This window comes from Corvus brachyrhynchos, unplaced genomic scaffold, assembly GCF_000691975.1.
Source record: "Corvus brachyrhynchos isolate BGI_N302 unplaced genomic scaffold, ASM69197v1 scaffold99, whole genome shotgun sequence".
NCBI classification, from domain to species: Eukaryota; Metazoa; Chordata; class Aves; order Passeriformes; family Corvidae; genus Corvus; species Corvus brachyrhynchos.
Window position 1 is genome coordinate 3,316,223 of NW_008239778.1, and position 15,437 is coordinate 3,331,659.

Here is a 15,437-nt window from a genome sequence, read left to right on the forward strand (position 1 = left end):
CCCGGGAGGAACGGGCTCGAGCCCCGGCAGCTGCGCCCCAGAGGTGCTGGAGGGGATGGGACACAGCGGGGAGAGCGGCTGAGGCTGTGGGTAAGGCGGGGGAGGGAGGGAGGGATGGGGAGAGGAAAGTGTCCGGAGGTGCTTGGGGCTCCTTTGGGGCCACTAGCCCACCGAGCTCAGAGATCCCAGGTTAGACCTCGGTGACCCTTTAAAGAAGTTCAAGGTCATCCCTGTAAAACCTCTCTGAAAAGCAGCGTGGTGGATGTTCCCTCCTCGCTGCTGCTTCTGGCCATCACCAGCTCCAAGGTGGGAATTACCAACTCTCTCTTCTCAGCAGCATTTAGACCCCTCTGGACCTGAGATGAGTCCGTCCTACACAACCTGCATTGCCTGTTTTACAGTACTGTCCTTTACCTCTCCTCATCCATCTGCTGATGGAAACGTGGGTTTAATTACATTATTTCTGCACTCACATCTTCTAAAATACTCTGGAAGATTCAATCTTTGCTGAGCTTCCCTCATCCTTGCGTGGTCTTTCTTCTGGCTCCTGCCTGTAGCTTCTGGGACTGCTGCAGCCCACGCTGCTCCCCCTCCAAAGCCCAATCCTCAAAAATAGCTGATTCAAACGACAGTTTCTGGGTTTTCCATTGATTACAGACCTGACTGGTTTCATGGATATGAATGTATTTATTTTACTGCATGTAAGTTCTTGAAATTGCTAATTCTAGATGGAAAGAGATTTGGTTTTGCATCAGTTTTCTCTTGCGTGATCAATGCTCAGTGTAATATGGGCCATGAGGCAGATAATTTAGCAGAAGAGGGTAATTTTGGGATAATCTTGTGTGAGATTGGCTCATTTTCGTGGTACTGGAGTATGTAGTTACACAGGGGTTGCCTGTATTGCTAACATGGCATCCCCTGGGCTCCCAGTGGAAGTGGATGATGCTGTGAGGCTTCAATGCTGCCTGGAACAGGGAAGTTACAAATACAAGATACGTCTGTGAGTTACCTTTTTGTGCTGCCATGCCTGTTGTGACTGGGGTTTTGCACCGTATTTTCCACCCAAGGTTTTTTTTAAAGTATTTTCCGAAGTTATAATCTATGTGAAAGTTGGTTTATCAATTCTAATTTTCCCCTTTTATCATATGTTCTACTGAAATGCATCTATTGGCATAAAATCCTGATCTGCCTGAATAGCTGTAAAAACCCCAGACTTTAACTCTATGGCAGCAGCTTTCCTAAGAAGCCTGACACTGGCATAAATCTGGTAGGAAATGAGATGACCTCTGGAAAGGAGCTTTTTTGGAGGCTCAGTGCTGGTCATTGAAGTGGTTCCAGCCACAGGAGCTTCCTTGGTCTGAGACTTTAATTTCTGAATTGATGGGACTTTCTGTGGCAATCTGTGCCACACAGGCAAACAGAAAGTGGAGTTGCTTTTCTTAGACATGTTAGAGACATTGAGTCAAGCTGAATATTGCATCTGTTCAACAAGTCAGTGTGCTGAATTTCATATGGCGAGTCTTTAAATACACTCTCCACTTCGTATTTCATACCAGTGACTCATCCTACCAGCCTGAAGTAGAATTAATTTACTGCAAACTGGTGCAGACCACAAAACTTTCTGGAGGGGAGAGAAGGTGACTGGTTTATATTTGTCTTTTGGGGATTTTTTGATGAATAGATAGAATACATAATATAAATACATTATTTTAGTCGTTATCTTGCAATGTAAACACAGGGGTGGGCTTGACGTCTGCAAAGGGCTAAAATGTCTTCAGCAGAAATTATCTCATGGAAAACCAGGCGTTGCTGAGGCCACATCAACACATTCCTCACCCTCCTGGTTTCTCAGTAAAAAGTTAAAGTTCACTTTAAGTGCTCTTGCAGGTTTTTTTTAGTGAGCTTTGTGCCTCTTCTGCTGCTTTTGGGAAGTTCTTCCAGACTTTCCATCCATTAGGAATTTTATTTCCAGTCTGTGCATATCCAGCTTATATCCACTCACTTTACATGCCAGAATCGCCTTAGTTCAATTCAAAAGTTTTTCTCATTTTGTTGTGCAGCTCTTGGACAGACGGACAGTGAGTGTCCATGTCCTCTTACTCTCCATTTCAGTGGAATTAAAAGCAGGAGACCTTTTAGTCTTCCTGGATAAAACCACCTCTCCTTCCCTTGGATCTTCATAGTGAGCCTTGTTACTGGGGTGAATCCTTAAATTAGGAATGACAAGACCTGGCACAGAGTGGATAAGATTTTGCAAGTTCATTAATTCTTCTTAAACTTTTTTAGTAAGAAAAAGCCTGTCTCCTTGATTGCTAAAAATATCTGAGGCCAGAGAAGGAGCAGCCCCTGTTTGGGAAGGCGAGCTTCGCCCTCTGAAGGAGACCACAGCCCTATCCAGACTCCAGCGTGTTGCTCTCCCAGGCATTGCTTGTCTGGAGCAGCTGCTCCTGGGGGATTTGCGGGGTTGTGGTGCTCAGGGTGTGCCATGGCCCCCCTGGCTTCCTCAGCACAAAACGGGGAAAAACAGGCAAAAGGAGAAGAGAGAAGTGTATGAACAGAACAGGGCATTGCGACACTTAACTAAAGTAGATGGGAACCTGTTTGCTCCCCGAGTGTGGGTTTAGCATCTTGAAAGCAGGGCTGGCCATCCATGAACTCCACATGTCCTTCTGTGCTGAGACCTCCATGGCTCGAGTCTATTTGTTCTCCTCTCCAACTCCCCAAGGCAGAGCACAGGGAAGCATGTTCAGCCTTCCAAATATTTTATTTATATCCTGCCAGCCATGAGTAAGTGCTTCCAGCCTTCTGCTTGTCATAAATCTGTTCATCACCTCCTTCTGTCATCTCCTTACCAGAGCAGGGCTTGTACCAAAAGAAAGGATTTTCCATGAACTTGGGTATTTGGGGAGCACAAATGATCTCAGGGCTGATGGTGTGTGTGTGACTTGGGGGATAAAGCTGTGATGGGGTGGGACACACCATGTCCTGTTCATCAGCCCCTCAAATAACCACTTTTTGTGTCCCTGGTGAGTGGGGGCTCAGGAGCAGCCAGGTTTTGCTGCCTCACTGCCCGCGACTGAAATAAAACTGGCTCTGGAAGGGAGAAGGTGGCCTGCCATGCAATGGGACAAACTAGGTCAGTGTTGTCAGGTGCCTTCAGCTCTGCCTTCCCTTCACTTTAAAGAAAAAAAAGAGAGAAAAAAAAGAGAAAGAAAAAAGAGAAAAAAAGCCAGAAAGCCCACAAACAAAGCAGCAGCATTGCAGCCCTTTGTATTTTGGTCACCAGCATTGGGCCAACTTCCTGCAGCTGCCTCTTGGAGATGCTTTGGAGATGATCTACAGCTCATGATTTCCATGGGGGATGCTGACCAAAGGAAAAATGATGGGAGAAACCACAGGGTTTTGACTAGGCCCTGTTGGGTTCTGGTCCTGCACCTCTGAGGTGGGTGCGTGGAGGTCTGGGCACTTAAATTTCGAACAACTCGTCTCATCTTCTTCAGGAAGTGCTGCAAAAAACTGTGCAGAGAAAGAGAGGCCTCTGGGGGTCTATAAAGGGCAAAGCCATGGTGGAGCGAGTGCTGGTAGCTGCTGGGTCCTGAAGAGCCCAGGGAACCTGGAACATAATAGGAATAAGCCCAGTTTGTTCTCAAGCAAGGGGTGGTCTCAAAGCCTCATTGAGGTCACTTCTGGGCAGCCAGACGGTGTTTGGGAACCACTGAGAGGATGGTGACACCAAACCCCTTCAGCCATTGCTCCCTGTTTTGCTCAAGGTCTGTCTGAGTGGAAATGAGGGACTTCCCTTCGTCTCCTTTCCCTGCCCCGTGCTGATTTACACCATGATTGTTTTCACCATGCCCTGGTAATTAGGACCTTGGCACAGGACTGAGACTTCAGTGACAAACTGGGCCACAAACCTCCCACCAACATGCTCAGCTGCTGTCCCAAGTGCTTGGCAGGGACAGGAGGATGTTGCTCAGTCCCCACAAGCTCAGCTGCCATGGAAGGCTTTGGGTTTTCTCCGACGTGACCAGGCTGTCAGAGCAACTTCCAAACTTCTGTGGAGTTTGGGCAGAGAAATGTTGTTTATTCCACTTTAATCAGGCAGAGACAGAAGGTGCTGAGCAGGGCAGTATCAAGCTGCTGCTTTCTATTGTCTGCTACTGGCATTTGTTTCATTAATTTGAATTATTTTAATTATCAATTATTATAACATATCTTTCCTCCTCCATTCACCAGTATAATCCAGGCTTAAGTTGTAATAAGAGAGGTTGAAGGTAGGCAGTAGGAAAGCTTCCTGCCAGCCAGAGCGATGACGTACTGGCCTTTGGCACATTGAAGCATCTCCATCCCTAGGGAAAAAAGTTTATTAAAAACACAAAATAAATTAAAATAATCTGTAATTTAAAAAAATCTGGCCCTGGGGAATAGGAATGGGCTCAATGATCCATCTCAGTGCCAGCAGGCTGCTTTCTGTGATATTTATAGGATGTTTTGTATTTTAAAGGAAGAAATTGAAGCCAAATCATGCTGATTGTTGAAAACTGTTAGCTGCTGTTTCTGGAAAAGCCTGTCATGGAAAGGAGGGGAAGGAGCCGGTGGCTGAGCCAGCTCAATGCAGGAAAAGGCATGGGGAATTTAACAGTGGAAGTCACTCTGAGCTGCAGAAAAGAGCCAGAGCACATTGTGCAAAGGTCTTGACCATTTAACTATTGCTGAGTGCCTCCCTTTTTCCCTCTATTCTAGATATTAAAAAATTACTGTCTGCTGACAGCGTTTGATGGCAGCAGTGTGGGTTTGGGGATTAGGAATGAGTAATTCGGAGCAGTGCAGGAAAGGGCATTGCCTCTGCTGCCCCGTCATACAACCCGAAAGTCCCTTCTGCACCCTCAGCAGCCTCCTGGCTCCATGGGGGTGTGAGGGCAAACAGCACGTGGCTTTTTGGGGGTAGAAGCTCTCTGAGGGATAGCCTCACACCCCCGTGTGCTCCCCCAGCTCACGGCGTCCCCTTGCCATGTGTTTCAGGCTGGATTTGGCTGGGCCATGGTGCAGCCAGAGTGCCAGCGCTCCGGTAAGTTCTGCCCGCGGGCTCCGGGTCCTGCCCGCCGCCCTGGCTGGGCTTTCCTCTTGGAATGTCCCCCCCGCCGTGTGGATTTGGTTCTGCTCAGCCATGGACCAGCTTTGCCCTTGTGGGGATGCTCACACAGCTTGAGCGGGGCAGAGGCTCTGCCAGAGAGCTGCGGGGGAAGGAGCACCCAAACTGCAGCACCCCTTCCTTGGGGTGGGTGCAACACTGTGGGCTGCAGACCCCTCTCCGTGGTCATCGTGGTTTTGGGACTCCACCTGGGAGGACCAGCTCCGGTTACACAAATCCTGCAGAGAGTCTGGGACAGGAGGGCAGGCATGGAAGGGGAGTCTGGAGGATAAATTCATACAGACAGTAGGGTGAGCACCCAGTGGGGTTTGAGTCCCTTCCCAAGCACTGGGGGGGGTTTTAGTGGGGGAGAGGCTGCAGTTTGGGGACAGAACTGGTTGCTTTGCTTTGTGGGGTTTGAGACAAAAACCACAATTTAAACATGGTTTCAAAAAATTTCATCAAAACCCTAGTGCAGCTGCTGCTCACTGCCTCCACTGTCCTGGTGTGTTGAAGAAGTTCTGTGAATGTATTTTATTGGCCTTTCTGATCTCTAACTCCCAAATCATCCTTTCTAAGAGCTTTTTGTTCCCTTCTCTTCCAGCTACCAAACGGGAGACACAGCTCCATGAGCAGAGGAGCCAGTAAGTTGCCTTTCCCTGTTGTGTTTCTCCCCCAAACAACTCACCCAGGGTGAGCCCCAGAACCAGATCCAAGCTGAAATCTGGGTTTATATAAAATAAAATAATTCCAGGATGGGATGCAAGGTGGTGTCCCCCAGCCCAAGGTGCTGCTGAAGGGGCAATGCCTTTACAGAGAATAATCCAAAATTAAACTGAAGCTCTGACTGTGATGTCTTGAGTCATTAACTAGTTGGAAAAAGGTCTGGGAGAGAAGGGCAAGTTCTTATCCTGTTCTGTTGTGCCCTGAGATGAGACAGAAAGGTTGGTTACTTCGTAAAGAAGCCCCTGCCCTTGACTGGTGCTGGTGGGACCCTGCACCAGAGCAACCACTGACCTGCGGCACAAGAAATGAAGGAAATACAGTGTACACACATGCACCACCCCTTATTTCCTTCAGCAACAGACAAACCACAGTAAATTACATTTAAAAAGAAAAGTTGGGTTGTAAGCTTTGTTACAAGAGCAAATGAGGTGCAACAGGGCTCTGCAAAGGCCTCCAAGGGTTGGGGTGTTTGTTTCTGTGGGGAAAGGCTCCAGGGGGATCCATTGCAGACTGATGGAGCAGCCACTGAAGGCTCCATCCCCCACGGGCTCCATCCCTCACAGACTCTTGCTGAATTGTCTCAACTTCTTGAAACATACCTGGGTTAGGTGCTTTGACTTCAGGTTTGTGGTGGTGTGTGCTCTTTTTAGAGATGTGGTGTGGGTGTCTTGCAAGCAAAGTGGTTTGACTCTATGTTTGGGTTTTTTGATATCTCTCCCACCAGCCCTGTGCCATGAATCCCAGCTGGGTATGGGGCAACCCCAATGAAAGAGGGGGAAATGGTTCCCAAAATTGGAGTTAATAAGTGTCTGTGTAGAAACACCTGCAGTAGAAAAGGTGTTGAATCCTCTCGTGCTCTGAAAAGCAGCTCTCCTATTAACTAAAAAGTAAAGAGGTTACTGGGCATAGGTTATCACTGATAACATTATTTTATTCATATTGATGTTAAGGAATGATGGGAGGGGCAGAGGCAGCAGTGGAGGCGAAGCAGTGGGGTTTGAAGCCATTTCATGCATGAACATCCATTTTTTTGTGGGTAAAAAGGCTCTTCTGGCCTTTGGTTGCTGAAGCATCAGAATGGGAATCCTAAAAGATGTTTTCCTTATCCCTGAACCCTTCCCTTAACTGATGTTGGCTGCTCTACCAGTGGTCCAAAACCACATATTGTCTTTAAAGGATCAAAGAAGAGTCTCCAGGAAGATGCTGCCAGCTCATACGGGCCCTGCATGACATGCTGAGTGATGCAGCTTGGCATGTCCCAGAGCCCAGCATGGTGCTCTCTGCCCTCCACTCACCAAAGAGTCAAGTCTCTTTTATCTGTTATCTTTGTCATAAACCCCAAAATTCAGCTGATGTTTCACTGCTATTTTTTCCAGGCTCGAAAGCCAGCAGAGATTTGAGGTGATTCGATCCCATACCAGTGAGTATGAGCATTGCATGTGGCTCCTGCCTTGTGGTGTGGGGGCTCTGCATGCATAGAGCAGGGTGAAAGTAATATTCAAAGGGTCACCTTGAAGCCAGGCCATGAAATGATGAGGCCTGGATTGTCCAAGCCACCTTAGATGCTTCTAGGGATGCGAATTCTGAGCTCTAGGAAAAAAATGCCTTTTGCATTGAAAATAATTCACTAAAGCAATGTTGTTGAAAAGTGACACCTCAACTTCTGGGGCTCTTGGAACCATGCTGTGCACCCTGTGAAAATGAAGGTGTGGGTGATAGGAGTGACTCATTCATCATCCCCCCTCACTGCTTCCTGCGGCAGGTTGGGTTCAGCGCTGACCTTTTGGCTTTTATATCACAATGAGCAGCTGCTGAGTCCATGTGAAATGTGTCCATCTGCAGATGGCTCTGCCCTGCCCCAGGACTCTGCTGGGTCCAAGCCCCTTAACCCCTCCACAAGTCTCTGTTTCGTCCCAGCCCGACCAAAGCTCTCGACTGCACCTCACAGTGTGGAGGGAGGGGAATGACCCCCAAATCAAGCGGGTTTGGGGGACAACAGGCAACAAGGCAGCAGCTGGGATTGTAGCTTCCTCCAGCAAGTGTTTGCAAGCTCTGCGGTCTGCACAGACACCAGCTTTTTCTCTAGTTGTTTCCTGTTTTGACCATTTTTGAACATTCAAGGAACAATTTGGAAGCTATTTTAGGATGCATTAGGAAAATGCTTGCCAGTCCTGGGGATTCCTCTCTGGTGGATGTTCTGTGCTCTTTGAAATATCTGCTGCTGCCATAATAATTTACACGATAATTGTGTTGTTGTTGCCAGCTGCAACCCGAAGGCTGGAAAAAATTAAGGAACCTGAAAACTTCTCAATAGCAAGGTAGGTAAAAAACTCAAATAAAATCTAGCTCTAGAGCCAAGGTTGGATGAAGTTCACACAACATACATGAACATTTGGGATTGCATTCTGGGCCCTATAGATGTGGCTTGGATTTAGAATTTTAGAATCAAAGAATAGTTTGGGTTGCAAGGGACCTTTCAAGGTCATCTAGTCCAACCCCCCAGTGAGGAGCAGGGACATCTTCAACTTGATCAGGTTGCTTCATTTATCGATGGTCAATAGTATGTTTAGACTTCTTCTGGATTTTCTTCCATCTGACTGCATTCTTCTGGCAACTGATTAAATCAAACCCAGGGAAGTGAGCTGTGGCTGTACATAATAGATACATTGTGGAAAAGAAATGGCCATTATTCACTTACAAGCAGTTTGATGTGAAAAATCCCCTTCTCCCCATCACCAAAACCCCCAGAAACTGCTCAGCCATGATAACTCTGCTGCAGTGTTCAAACATAGGTATTTTTGTCTTGGGATTTTACCCCAAATTCTTCATCTCCCCTTGCTCCGTGTGTGTTTGATAACCTCACAGGGAAGTTTCATGGATGGTCCTTCTGATGGTGTGTAACTGCTGGTAGGGTGTGCTCAGACCTGGGATTTTAGGTCTCATTTCTCTCTTTCAGGAAAGCCACCGAAGAGCTCAGTGCTTCCTGTCACACTGGATATGGTGAGCAGCTTCCTAGGACAGGCAGATCCAATGAATCACAGAATCACAGAACGGTTCAGGTTGGAAAGGACCTTAAAGATCATCTCCTTCCAACCCCCTGCCATGGGCAGGGACACCTTCCACTATCCCAGCTTGCTCCAAGCCCTGTACAGCCTCGCCTTGGACACTTCCAGGGATGGGGCAGTCGCAGCTTCTCTGGGCAGCCTGTGCCAGAGCCTCACCACCCTCATAGGGAAAAACTTCTTCCCAATATCCCATCTATCCCTGTCCTCTGTCAGTGGGAAGCCATTCCCCCTTGTCCTGCCACTCCCAGCCCTTGTCCAGTCTCTCTTGCCTCCAGACACTGAAAGGGGCTCTAAGGTCTCCCCAGAGCCTTCTCTTTTCCAGGCTGAACAACCCCAGCTTTCCCAGCCTGTCTCCAGAGCAGAGGGGCTCCAGCCCTTGGAGCATTTTTGTGCACTCCTCTGGACTTGATCCAACAAGTCCACCTCCATCTTAATTTGAGTCTATCCTAGGTCTGAGTTTAAAGCCCAGTGCTCATCCTGCTCTGGCTGACCAGTCTTGGTTAGAGCCACAGGCATAGATTGTTTAAAATATTCCCCCGGCTATCCCAATTCCTGTACCCTGGAGTGTCCAACCTTGCAGCCATGTCCCCTGACCTCAGAGCTGAGTGGGGGTAGAGCTGCTGCTGCTGCTGAAATACTGAGTGTCTCCATTGTCAAACTGCTGCCATCACTCCCATCATCTCTTGTCCCCAGGGAGCAGGGATGAGTCCAGGTACCAGAATTTCCTTGCAGGTAAGTGCTGCAGCCACATGTCTGGGGGTTTGGGAAGGACGGCTGCCGAGGGGATGGGAGGTCCCAGGGCATGGGAGCTGGCAGGGAGCACACAGGCAGCTGGCACTGCACCTGGCAGAGCTCTGGCTCGGTCAGTTTAGAGATTGCTTTGTAAGACACACACTGATCTGACTAACGGGCAGAGCTCCCGAGCCCTCTGCTCCCTCCCGGGGCAGTGTGAGCTGGTGCTTGCCCTAAGAGGATTATTGGTGCGTGGGGCTGTGCTCTCCTTTCCCAAGCTGGGAAGCATATTCCCCATCTCCCTGCCAGCTGGCAGGATGTGTCCATGAGAAGTGCAGAGCCAGGGTTTTCTCAGGACCTGGGGTGAATCAGGGCTACCTCCCCGTGCTCCAGCCACCTGGCTCTGCTGTGGATGGGCTTCGGGGCTGTGCCAGGGCTTGTGGCTGCTGGGGACATCGGCTGTGGCTGTGCTGGGGGGTTTGTCCAGCTGTGCCCAGGGATGGCTGTTCAGGTTGATGCCATGGTGGGGTGCTGACAGCAAACCCTTGTGCTTGCAGAGAACTGCCTGCAAGAAGATGCTGCCTATGTGTAAGTACCCTGTGCTGCCACCAGCCCGGTCGACTGGAGCCATACTGGTCCCAGTGCTGTCCTGGTACTCCCATAGCTCAGCCTGGGAAGCCTGTGCTGGGCAGGAGGAGCTAACAGTGCTGCTCTTCTCACAGGGAGCCCATATCTCTGGATTACTACTACAACTGCACCAGGTTCTTCGCCCCACCCCGTGGTAGCTGCCCAGGCAAGCAAGGTGGGTTCCTTCACATGGCTGTCCCATGGCTTCAGGGAGCTTGTGAGACTGTTCTTGCTGAGGTCTGTGCATCACTGTGTATGGCCTGAAGCAAGTGTGGGTCCAGGAGACACAGTCATTAAAAGGGTGTAGCAGGGCTGTGGGGCTTGAGGGATGTCCAAGCCCCCATCAGTCCATCTGTTGCCTATAAACAGGACAGCCCAAAACCATTGGCGATAATGCTCCTGTGGGAGTGACCACCCGATTCCACTGCACTGGGATATCCCATCCCTAGGTCACCACAGGCCATCACAAAGACTATCTATCTTTTAGCTAATCTACATTTCATTGTGGGAAACAGCCCCCTCCTGCTGAGGGATCTTCCCAGGTCACTTCCTTAGGTCCTTTGTCACTCCTCTTTCTTCTGTCAGAGAAAGATGAGGATTCCTATTCCTATGAAAATGTCACCATTGGAGCGTCTCAGGGCTCCGATCCAGGTAAGTGTGTTGCTGTCATGGTTCGTGTGTGTTACACAAAGTGCAGAGAGGGACGGTGACCTGCTTAGCCAAGAGAAACCTGCTTGTTCACAGCTCAGCTCTTCCTACTGGCTCTGTGCCATGGAGCTGGAGCTCCAGGGGCGTCTGCACGCACAGAGCAGGCCTGGAGCATTTCCCCTTTCTGCAGGAAAATGCACGTGGTGATACCTCCAACCTGATCCCTTTGACTTGGTGGTTTCTGCAGCAATTCAGGAGCTTTGGGGTCTACATCTCTAGGTTTTTAGTGTTGTTACAGCCAGGCTGATCATGGTTCTAGCCCATGGTTCAGCTTTCTCACCGTATCCAGTACAAGAAGGCTGCAGCCACAAAGCTTCTGGAGGATGACATTGGCCCAGTGTCCATTCAGGGCTTCCAGCATCAGTCCTGGGATGTTGTAATCAAAAAAGGAAGTCAGTTTGGTTTCCTTCTGTGAGTTAACAAATGCTTTCTGCACTGCTAAAGCCTGCCCTGCTCCTGCCTGGCTTTGTGCAGAGTGATTAGAGGAGGCAGGATCAGCAGGGACCCGTCTGATCCCCATCCGTGCCTGCACATATCCAGGCACATGGCCAGGGCTGGAAAAATGATGAGGCAGCATCAGCAGATCTGTGCTGGCTGGAAACTCGGCCACGTGCACTGCGCAGTCAGGGTGCGGTGGTGGGAGGGGGGTTTCACAAAGGCCCATTTTTAGTCCATTTGCTGTTCAGTATTGTCCTGTCCAAACTCTTCCTTGTCACAGATGACACTGTAGACTATGAGAACAGCATGGCGATACACACATGGAAACTCCAGCAAGGGCAAGGTACGTTCTCAGCTGTTATTTGCTGTTTGGGGATGGGGCTCATGGGCAGACTGCCTGCTACACTAGGCCAGTATAGACCATGCCAGGGCAACACAGCCATCACCCTTGTCTTGAATTAATTTTTTCCCCAACTGTCTGTGATAAATATCCAAGGCAATGTGCAAATTGCTGCACAGGCCCATAACTGAATGCTGCTCCATTGGGACGTGGTGTTTCTCGTACTCAAAAGGCCACCATTTGGGTGGCTGTGCCTAAACCCTGACCATGGGATGCTACAGAAAAATGTTGCTCTTCAGGTCTTATATCCTCTGACATTTGAGGTTGCCCCAGTGCAAGCACAGCTGTGTAATCCCCTGTGACACAGAACTGTGTGCACACACCCACTGGGTCAGCCCTTGACTCTCCTGCTGTAATCAGGGGGCCTACTTCTCAAGTTGACCTTTTAACTGCAGTTTAATCTAACTTGTGGCTTCCTGTGAGGCATGGGGGGGAGTTCTGGCCTGGGAGATAGTGGGGAGTGTACGCATAGATATTTAAGAGCTTTTTGTCTCTGGTGTGAAAGTTGCCTAAGGAAACTGATTCCTGTTTGCACACTCTCTAGATTAAATCCCTTTTGGCTCTGAAGAGCTGCCCAGAGTGTTTGCAAATTTGCTATGACCATTTTGAAGCCTCTTCAATGAGACCTTGACACTGATCTAAGGTTTCTTAGACCAGGCACAAAAACACATCAGCACCAAAGGCTAAATATTGGTAGGACACATGGTGTGTCAGTGGTCTGTGTGTTTTTACATCAACCCACTCACTGATGAGTGCTTCCCATCCTCACCCACAGCCCCGCTGACAGAGAGCCCGGATGATGAGCCAGACTACATCAACGCGGGTCCTGTGTCAGGCCCTGCCCTGCTATCAGAGCAAAGGTAGAAACAGAGTAAATGGTTGATATGTTTATGTAGAGTGGAAGGATTTGGTTTATGGTGTTTATTTAGGGGTGGGAGGATTTGGTTTATGCCAAAGGGAGTTCGGCTGGCAGCACCAGCACAGCAGCCCACATGGGCAGTGGAGGAGTGGGAGGAGCCCACCCTGTGCTGTGCCACATCTCTGGCTAATGCCAAGCTGACTAACATGGACCACGGAGACAAATTTGTCCAAGTCCATGTCCCAGCTCCAGTGCTGCCCTCCTCCAACAGGCACAGGAACTCTGAACTGCTCCAGAGCAGCTTAAGGCAGCGCTGCTACGTGCTGTGGACAGGGACACCCAGAACCCCCCGGCTCTGAGCAGGGATTCCCTCAGCTAAGCCCTGCCTGCTGTGCTAAGACCACATATCCTGCCCCATTATCAGCACCAGCCTGATGCTGCTGATAAAGAATTAGTCAAGGAAGATAAAGGAAAAAAACCTGCAGAGAGCTGCAGGAAGGTTGCATGACAGAGGGACAGTGAATGATGTACTCGTTAGTGCTGGTCACCCTGCTCCAGGCTGGACTAGGACTCCAGCTGGGAGATGGACTGGGACCAGTATCGCTCTCCTTGTTGGATTTTTACTCTCTTGAGCACCTGCAGAGACCTAGTGGGATTGTCTTTATGCCATGTGCTGGCTGCTGTAGTTTTATAGGGTTTTATATTCCCCAGACTGTAGGCACCAGCAGTGCACAGACTCCTAAAATCAGATCTTTCTGAAGCCATGCAGACTATTTAAGAGTTGTACCCACCATGCAAAGCACAGTCATCCTATTCTGCACCCTATGGCATTTGCTTCTGCCAGATGTAGCTGGACATGGAAAAACCCAGCCTGAGAAACCTGACCCAGCCATACCTTGCTGCCAGGCATTTTTTGCCGTTATAATGATGCCTCTGTTGTAGCCTTTGCCAGCATAACAATATTCTGAAATCTCAATCTCCAACTAACAAATGCCAGCAGAAGTTCTCCACCAAGGGAGGCTGAATTGAGGAATGGGCTCCTGGTGCCTCCGTGTGTCCTGCTCTGATCAGGGATCATCCTCCAGGAGCACAACTGGTGTTTCTGCTTAGACATGGACATTTTGTAGTGTATGTCACTGCTTGTCCCTGGAAAGAAAATGTAGCAGGCAGAAGAGTTAAGTTGAAAGCAGGGATTAAAAGTCAGTGGACTCACTGTTTTTTCTCCTCTTATTTCAAGTATTCTGCATGAAGTCTGAAGAAATCTTTTGCTGAGCTGTAAGAGTGCACCCAGCGAACGTGCACAGGGAGAGGGGAGATTTCCATGCCTCAGTGAAATCTCTTCTCCAAACTGTGCCTGCAATGATGTAGAAGGATGTTACTGAAAGGAAGAAATGCGCTGCTTGAAGCCCCACAGAAGTCCAGCTGCAAACCACTGCCCCCAGCGACCATGGGCAAGCCCCAGGCTCCTCATCCCATCTCATTTCCCTGCATGTCCACTCGGGGGAAGATGGCCAGGCTGGGCAATGTTTTCTGCTGTCAGGCATGAAATGAATCCTTAACTTGCTGAGCAGTAATGCAGCCGGCTACCTAATTTTTCAGGGTGACTCATGCACGATGGTATTAAGCCACAGGGATTATGTTTGGATTTAGTTCCTGTGCTCTCCTACAGAAGCAGTTTCCTACACAAGAGGAACTGGCAAGACAGAGGTTGTGTTTATAACAGCAGTGGTTGTCTGGAGCTGAATGAGATTCCAACCTGTTCACAAAAGCTAAAGAGGATTAAATGCCTGCCTTATCCATGGCTTGTAATTCACAGTGTTGGTCTATAGCAGTTTTCCTCATGTTTCAGTATCAGTTTCATAATGATACAAAGCACCAGCAACAACTGTGAGGGTCAGATCCACAGCCACCAGCCTCAGAAACTGTACCAGTCCCTCAATATGGCTGTAGGAACATCATCCCAGAAAGAGAATCTCTATCTCCTGAGCCCTGATGCACAGATCTGGCACTTCTGGAACACTTATTTATTAAAACTGAAAGCATCCAAAGAAAATGGGGCGTTTTGTTATGGTTTGCAATTATACAGATGTCTTCATGGTCAGGTGACACAGAAATGGGAGGACTTGAGGTGACATGGGAGTAATGTGCAGGATCTTATGGGGAGAAAATGCCTTAAAAGCCTTCTTCCTCAAAATCGGATTGGAAAACTGTGTTTCAGGAAAGAACACAGCCCACACTCACGGTGAGTGAGCAGAGAAGGGGAGCTAAGGGTTAGAGAGCCGTGGAGTGGGAGAAGGGATGTCAGGCGCTTCCTGCTACAAATGACTTGGCTCTAACTTCAGCAGAATCACCCAGAGACCACAGGTGCCCACTGTTGGTGTAGCTGAAACTGGGTGGGTTGGAGGCTGGCTTAGGAGAAGGTTTACTAGTGGCTCCTACAATTGCTACAAGTTTCCACAGGACTTTTACAACAGAGAAAATCTAGTGCACTTCAGGGATGCACACAGGCAGGGAGCTACAGCCTGGTTTTCTGCTCACCCCAGCCCAGCTTCTCCTCGCATCCTTAGGTTTCCTGATGGTCAAATGCTCTGCAAAAAGTCTGCACAGGTGCATGGCAGCAGGGTCCCCGTGAGCTAGAAGCACAGAGTGACAGCCTGTGCTGGCTCTGCACAGGCTCCCAGGCAGGTAAGGGGTGCTTGAAATTGTCCCTGGCCCTCACAGGGCTATGAGACTGCTGGGATTCATCCTCAG

General features: G+C 49.2%; 1 protein-coding gene across 1 annotated transcript; it reads left to right on the forward strand.

Annotated features, from left to right (window-relative positions):
• Positions 1-5,055: 5,055 nt before the first annotated feature.
• LAT2 (linker for activation of T-cells family member 2) lies at positions 5,056-14,739 on the forward strand (the record flags this gene model as incomplete). Its single annotated transcript, XM_008640464.2, has 12 exons — positions 5,056-5,068; positions 5,736-5,775; positions 7,234-7,277; positions 8,121-8,175; positions 8,814-8,857; positions 9,616-9,654; positions 10,212-10,242; positions 10,377-10,456; positions 10,867-10,932; positions 11,708-11,770; positions 12,603-12,687; positions 13,924-14,739. Coding segments are annotated over 12 exons (579 nt in total), but the record flags the coding sequence as incomplete, so codon positions are not given.
• Between the last annotated feature and the right edge of the window lie 698 nt (positions 14,740-15,437).